Source organism: Muscardinus avellanarius, assembly GCF_963383645.1.
Source record: "Muscardinus avellanarius genome assembly, chromosome: 16".
Classification (NCBI taxonomy): domain Eukaryota; kingdom Metazoa; phylum Chordata; class Mammalia; order Rodentia; family Gliridae; genus Muscardinus; species Muscardinus avellanarius.
This window is the reverse complement of record NC_137802.1, coordinates 57,130,835-57,138,526: the sequence shown is the minus strand read 5'-3', so window position 1 is coordinate 57,138,526 and position 7,692 is coordinate 57,130,835. Positions and strand designations below refer to the sequence as shown.

Sequence of the window (7,692 nt, the reverse complement as noted above, 5' to 3'; positions counted from 1 at the left end):
GAGGAATCTGATCAACAGGCGTGTAGGTGTGTGGTTAAAGAGACTGAGGAACATCCACATTTAATCAAAGTTCCTCGGGGGGCTGGTGGTATTATTCCCTGAAATGGAAAAGGTTATGGTCATCCACTGCCTCTGACCTTTTTTCCGCATGCGTTTGAAAACCTAGTTGCACTTACCGGAAACTCAGATGTTTACTGTTTTGAGGGTCGGTCGGAGCTCCACGGCCGCTCTTTTCCTGCTGAGGTGCTGGCAGTTTTAAACCAGGAGGGGGCAGCAGAGCACAGCTAGAACTAATAGCGAGGTATCTATTTACTAGTAAAGACTTAGGAAAGGGAAACCTCTTAAGACTTAAACTTTTTTACTAGTCAGAATCCAAAAGATGTCAAAATTTCCAGCTGCTAGGAATGTACTAGACAAAAGCAAGAAACCATAATTTTGATAACTATGAAAAAGTTTTCGATGCGCTGTTTAGAAAATGTCGGAACGTCATTGTCGAAATGCTTTGAAACTTTTCCGTTTTCTTTTTCTTCCTGTTTCCATGTCACCATCACTGGCATCTGAGGAGGAGGATACTCCGGAGTTGTGGGGGGAATTTCTATTCATGTAGGCATCATATAGCCTTAAGTCTTTACGAGAAAGGAGTTCTTGGCAAACATTCCAGGACCAGGTATAAGTCGAAAAGGTGTCATAAAAGGACTCATTTTTAGTCTCTATACCGATCAAATCTCCTCGGATCTTCCGCCAGAGATTGAGCATTTCTTTCCGGTGATCAAGGCCAATTCCTAAATTATAGTTATCTGTAGCTTTCTTCACCTGCGAAGAGAAAACAGAAGTTACTTTTGAATATCTTTGATTTGTAGGCCACAGATAGCTCAAGAGTTATGTCTTTGAAAATCACTAAGTATGTTCTCAGTAGTGTTTCTTGAGGACATATGAACTGGTTGTTGATGGCCAATCAGAATGTACTACTTGGGATTAATGAGATAGTAAGAAACTTTATAAAATATTAAAAATATAATGGGCTAAGCCGGGTGTGGTGGCCCATGCTTGTAATCCCAGCATTTGGGAGGCTGAGACAGGAGGATCCATGTTCGCAGACAGTCTCAGCTACTTAGGCCCTTTGCAACTCAGTGAGACCCTGTTTCAAAATAAAGAATAAAAAAATAGGACTGGGGGTATAGCTCAGAGGTAGAATACCCAGGGGTTCCATCCCCAGTACTGCATTAAAAAAATATATATATATATGACTAAAATAGAAAGAAATGGGATGGAGATAGGGTATATGATTGGTACCAAATATAGCCTAGGAGAGGAGTAAACTATCTGGGAGAAGATGCTGAGCTAATTCTTCAAGAATTCAATAAAATTGAAGAAGAGAACATTATTGGGAAGGTGTTCTAAGGAGGAGACAGATAAACAAAAGCTGAAATGCAGTAAACATCCTGGAGTGGATAGGAGAATTCAGGTACTTTGGTACTGCTGGAGTGTCATGTTTAAAGTGGGAAGGAAGAGCCGGGTATGGTGGTGCATGCTTGTAATCCCTGTGCTTGGGAAACTGAGACAGGAGGATCACGCAGGTTCGAAGCCAGCTTCAGCTACTTAGTGAGGCTCTCAGCAACTTAGTGAGACCCTGTTTCCAAATGAAGTATAAAATAGGTCCAGCAGTATAGCCCGGGAGTACTTGGGTTCCACCCTCAGTACCACAAGAAAAGAAAAGAAGAAAAAAAAGAAAAAAGAAAAGAAAAAGTGGGAAGAAAGAGCCAGGAGTGGTGGCGCACGCTTGTAATCCCAGCACTTGGAAGTTGAGACAGGAGGATCATGGTTCACGGACAGCCTCAGCAATTTAGTGAGGCCTTCTGCAACTTAGTGAGGCCCTGTTTCAAAATAAGAATAAAAATGGGGTTGGGAGTATAGTTCAGAGGTTCAATTTCCGGTACAACAAAATACATACATACATACATACATACATACATACATACATACATACAAGTACAGTGGGAGGGAAGGAGTAATGATGGGAAAGAAGTAAGCCCTTAATCCTGAAAGTCGGTGATTTCGGTAGAGTTGGGGAGAGCCTTTTCTTCATGAAAATCATGCTGTAGTGAGCCACTGTTTTATTGATTTATTTTTATTTTTTGGTGGTACTGGGATTCCTGGAAACCCTTTTACCTCCGGGCTACACTCCCAGACCTATTTTATACTTTTATTTGGAAACAGGGTCTCTTAACCAGCGTGATCCTCCTGTCTTCACCTCCCAAGCGCGGGGATTACAAGTGTGCGCCACAACGCCCGGCTCGAGCCACTGTTTTTGATGGAAGTGAGATAAATCCTTCAGTTATGTGAAGTAGAAAATAAAATTGAAGCCAGGTACAGTGGTACATGCCTGTAATCCTAGTACCTGGGAGGCTAAGACCAGAGGATTGCAGGTCGTGACTGTTTTAAAATGAAAAATAAAAAAATAGGGCTGGCAGTACAGTTTAGAGGTAGAATGTCTCTGAGCTCAATCCCTACTACTGAACAAGCCTGCCAGGACTAAGAAGAAGCCTTTGCTTTTTAGCAGGACAGTGATATGTTGGCTCTTCCTGGTAGCTCATTAGCAGCTGCAGAGCTCAGGATACCAGATTGGAGGCTGTTATGCAGGCGAGACTCATGGAGGGCCTCAACCAAGGCTGAGGTAACCAGGTAATAAGGAATGAAGGGGACCGATTAGCAAAATGTCTCCAAATGAGAGGACATGGATTTGGACGGGAGGAATGAGGAAAAGAGCAAAAGTTAAGGATGATTCCTGGCCTTACAGCTTCAGTGACTGAGTAGGTGGTGACATAGCAACAACTGGGGTGCAGGAGCCCAGGGGGGGCAGTTTTATTTTTTGGCGGTACTGAGGATGGAAACCAGGGACCTTCTACCTCCGAGCTACACCCCAGCTCTATTTTTTTATTCTTTATTTTGAAACAGGGTCTCACTGAGTTGCAAAGGGCCTCACTAAGTAGCTGAGGCTGTCCTTAAACCATGATCCTCCTGTCTCAGCCTCCCAAATGCTGGGATTACAAGGGTGCGCCACCATGCCTGGGTTGAAGCGAGCCACTTTGATGCAGATTGGTGAGTTGGTTTAGGACTTGTTGAGTTTGATGTCATGAGACACTGCATAGAGATGGAATAAGACAGGAGTACAGGAAAGAAATCTAGGCCAGGAACAAATTTAAGAGATATGAATATATAAGTGGCAACTGAAATAAGAGGGTAGACTGAAATAGCCCAAAGAATATTCACCCTAGCTATTCTTTTACCTGATAAAAGGGAGATGCAATGTTCTCCCATGACTGCAGGGATGCTGACCTGTAAACCTTCTCAGGCATCTTAGCCCAGTGCTGGAGGCCTCTGGCTACCCACAGCCTCCACTTACTCTAGTGCGTACGTGCCACAACGAGGCCCGGGCCTTTGTGTTCTGGGGTACATACACACCACTGAACACCTGTAGGTCCAGTTGTCCCAATTCATCACTACTGTCTATTTCCTTCTCCAAGACTTCTACCCTCACTCCAAACTTGCTGAGGGCAGGAATTGTGTTTTTCTGCCTGTAGTATCTCCTGATTTCAGAACTCCTGAATAAACAATTACTGAAAAAATGAAAGAATGAGTGAACACAAAAAGAGCAGTACCACAAGACCAGAAAACTAAAAAAAAAAAAAAAAAAAAAGCTGGGTGTAGTGGCACACCCTTGTAATCCCAGTACTTGGGAGGCTGAGACAGGAGGATCGCAGGCTCCAAACCAGCCTCCGTAATTTAGTGAGGCACTCTAGAACTTAATGAGACCCTGTTTCAAAATAAAGACTAAAAAGCAGGGCCGGGGAGCGTAGTTTGGTGGTAGAATACCCCTGGGTTCAATACTCAGTACTGTAAACAAAACAAAACAAAACAAAACAAAAACCTAGGAAATATCAGTACTTAAGGGGTTCAGAAAAGAAAAGAGAGGGGAAAGGACGCAGAGCAAACAGGTCTGCAGTGCTGTCTGCGAGGTGTGCGCAGTGACCACTCACGTGCTGCCTGATAGCGGCGGCATCGGCCGCTGTCCAAGCCTGCTTTTTCTTGAGGATCTGGTCAATGGCGAGGATGTCTTCTGAATAGTTTGAAGGAGTGTTGATAGGCTTTATATTTGCTGCCTTTATGTGCATTTAAAAAGAAAGGTTAGTAATACATTTGCATTTGAATTATATACCAAAGACATATTAAACAAAAGTATATTATAAAAGGATTTGTATATGACTTATATGGTATTGTTAGACCTTTTTTTGTGTGTGTGTGTGGTACTAGGGTGGAACCCTGAGCCTTTCTACCTCTGGGCTACACTCCCAGCCCTATTTGATATTTTATTTGGAAACAGGGTCTCACTAAGTAGCTGAGGCTGGCTTTGAACCTGCGCGATCCTCCTGTTTCAGCCTCCCAAGCGCTGGGAGTACAAGTGTGTGCCACCACGCCCGGCTCTTGTTAGACCATTTGTTAGTTGTGTTGGAGCACCTAGCATAGGGCCACAGCTAAATGAGCATTTAGTAAATACTCTTTAATAATAATGAAGTTTCTAAGAGAAATATAGAAAGATGGCTTATGTGTGGAATGGATATAGAGAGTAGAAAGGCGCCAACTCCACCCACCCAAACTTCCCAAGCTAGTATAAAACACCCAAAAATGAAGGGTCTCCACAGACTAGAACTTTACTACCTCCAAACTTCGCATAGGAACCCATGTTTGTTTTCCCTGGTTCCTGGGCTACTGAACAATGCGAGTGGAAATCACATAAATATATTGCTTGCTTTCTTCGAAAATATGTATTACTAGGCCTTCATTATTGCTCACTTGAAATTCCTTTCTTCATTTGCTGTTAATACTCCTACAGCGTTCACAGTGGCTGCTGGGAAGCCTGACCTCAAACTCCCCCGTTGATTACCTCATGTCTAAAGTTATCTAAAAGGAATTCTCTTAATGTTTCTTTCCATTTTATGATTTCTCAATCCTTTAACCCATTTTACTCTTATTTCCCCTTATATGTGAGAGGTTTTCCTGATTTCCAAGGCCAAAGTCTCCCCCATTTTGTTGTTGTTGTTGTTGTTGGTGGTGGTGTGTGCGTGTGTGTGTGTTACTAGGGATTGAATCCAGTTGTACTCTACCTCTGAGCTATACCCCCAGTCCTATTTTATCTTTAATTTTGAAACAAGTTCCCTTTAAGTTTCCTTTCTGTAGGGACAGTTTCATGGCAAATGAACTGTACATTTAACACAAGGCCTCACATGCAGGAGAGCCATGGGTTTATTTTGCTGTCTTGAAATCACTATTTTCTCAGTGCTAGGGATGGAACCCAAGCCCTCAAATAAGCTAAGCACTCTACTGCTGAGCCATACCCTGAGCCCCTAGATTCTGATTCTTATTCTTATTAATTAATTAATTAATTTTTTTTGCGGGTCTGGGGATGGAATCCAAGGGCATTCTACCTCTGAGCAACACCCCCAGCCCTAGTTTTTATTCTTTATTTTGAAACAGAGTCTCACTGAGTTGCAAAGAGCCTCACTAAGTAGCTGAGGCTGGCTGTGAACCTGGATCCTCCTGTCTCAGCCTCCTGAATGCTGGGATTACAAGTGTGCGCCACCACACCCAGTTCCGTCCTAGATTATTTTTGAAGAAGGGACTCTATATTTTCATTTTGCACTGGGCTGTGCAAATTATGTAGCCAGTTCTCTTCTCTCTTACATTCAATTTTTCTTTCCCTTGAGCCTTGGATGCATGTGGGAACTTTAAAAAACACTAGCCAGGTGTGGTGGCTGACATCTGTAATCCCAGTATTTTGGAGGCTGAAACAGGAGGATCCAATGTTCAATACCAGCCTCAGCAACTTAATGAGACCCTACTTCAAAAAAAAAAAAAATAAGGCTGGGGGTGTAGTACAGCCCAGAAGTAGAACGTCCAAGTTCAGTCTCACTACCAACATAAATAAAATAAAATGAACCATATTTTTTTGTTGTTGTACTGGGCACTGAACTCAGGGGCACTCACCTCTGAGTTACACCCCCAGCCCTATTTTAATTTTATTTTGAAACAGGGTCTCATTAGGTTGATGAGCGTCTCACTACTTGCTGAGTCTGTCCTTGAACCTGCCATCCTCCTGTTTCAGCCTTCCAAGTATTGGGATTACAGGTGTGTGCCATCATGACCAGTGTAAAATGTACTATTTGAAGTGAGCAGCTCAGTGGTATTTAGAACTTTGACAATGTAGGAATTGTGACATTGGTGGGGTTGTTAGAGGTGGCTTCCTGAAATTTGAAACAAGACCTGAAAGAGTGAGGGAGAGAACTGAGCAGACATCTGGGGACCAGCAGGCATGCAGAGGGACAGCTTTCTAGAGTGTGATGGGAGCGTGTCTGCTGTGGGAAGCACAGTGAAGAGGCCTTGTGTGCTGGAGGCTGAGCACTGGATGAGGATACGCAATCAGGTCTAGATCAGTGATGTTCCATAATGCTTTCCACAGTGATGGAAATGTATAGCCAATGGCCATATACGGCTACTGAGCATTCATGACTGAGGAACTAGATTTGCAATTTAATTATAGTTAACTTAAAATTAGATAACCACTAGGAGTTTTAACTATTGGAAGGCTCAGGTTTAGACTGTTTAGGACTTTATAAATTACTCTAAAGATTTTGAGTACTAGCCAGGTATGTATGGTACACATGTCTGTAATCTCAGTACTTGGAAGGCTGAGACAGGAGGATTGTAGTTTTGAGGCCACCCTCAGCAACTTAGGGAGGCCCTGAGCAATTTAGTGAGACTCTATTTCCAAATAAAAAATAAAAGCGTTGGGGGTGTAGTTTGAAGGTAGAGTATCACTGAGTTCAATCCCCAGCACCATAGGAAAAAAATATTTTGTTTAAGCAGGACACAGGGATGCATGCTTGTAATCCCAGTCATTGGGATTCTGAGAAAGAAAGATAATAGGTTCAAAGATAACCTCAACAATTTAGCAAGACCCTTGACAACCCAGCAAGAACCTGTTTCAAAATAAAAAAATAAAAACGGGCTAGGGGAAACCAGGCATGGTGGCGCGTACTTGGGAGTCTGAGACAGGAGGATCTCAAGTTTATGGTCAGCCTCAGCTACTTAGGCCCTCTGAAACTTAGAGAGATCCTGTTTCAAAATAAGAATAAAAAATAGGGCTGGGTGTGTAACTTGGAAGTAGAATTCCCCTGAGTTAAATCCCCAGGACCGCAAAAAAAAAAAAAAAAAAAAAAAAAAGAAAAGAAAAGAAAAAAAAGAAAAAGGGGGTATAGCTCATAGGCAGAATGCCCCTGAGTAGTTTAGTAGTTCAATCCCTAGTACCTCTTTCTTTCTCTCTCTCTCTCTCTCTCTCTCTCTCTCTCTCTCTCTCTCACACACACACACACACACACACACACACACACACACACACACGAAGATTTTATTTCTCTTGAGTGATATTGGTGGGTTTCAAACTGATTTTAACAGAGCTACTTTGGTTGCTGTGTGGACAGACTGAAGGGGACAACAGTGGAAGTTGGGGGCCCTTTGGGAAGCTATTTATGCTATCTCTGCCAAGATTATTAGAGACAATCTAGCACATAGTGTGCTCTCAAGAAACTATTCTTTAGTTTTCTTTCATCCAGAGGGACTAGGAGTGTAGCTCAATGG

General features: G+C 42.7%; 1 protein-coding gene across 3 annotated transcripts in view; it reads right to left on the bottom strand.

The window, feature by feature from the left end:
• Positions 1–486: 486 nt before the first annotated feature.
• EFCAB3 (EF-hand calcium binding domain 3) overlaps positions 487–7,692 on the bottom strand; it is a gene marked incomplete at both ends in the record, with an annotated part of 47,301 nt that continues 40,095 nt past the window's right edge. For all 3 annotated transcript variants that reach the window (XM_080713159.1, XM_080713161.1, XM_080713160.1), the window contains 2 exons: positions 487–813; positions 4,038–4,160. In XM_080713159.1, coding sequence (XP_080569285.1) covers positions 487–813; positions 4,038–4,160 — 450 coding nt within the window. The remainder of the gene's footprint in view (positions 814–4,037; positions 4,161–7,692) is intronic.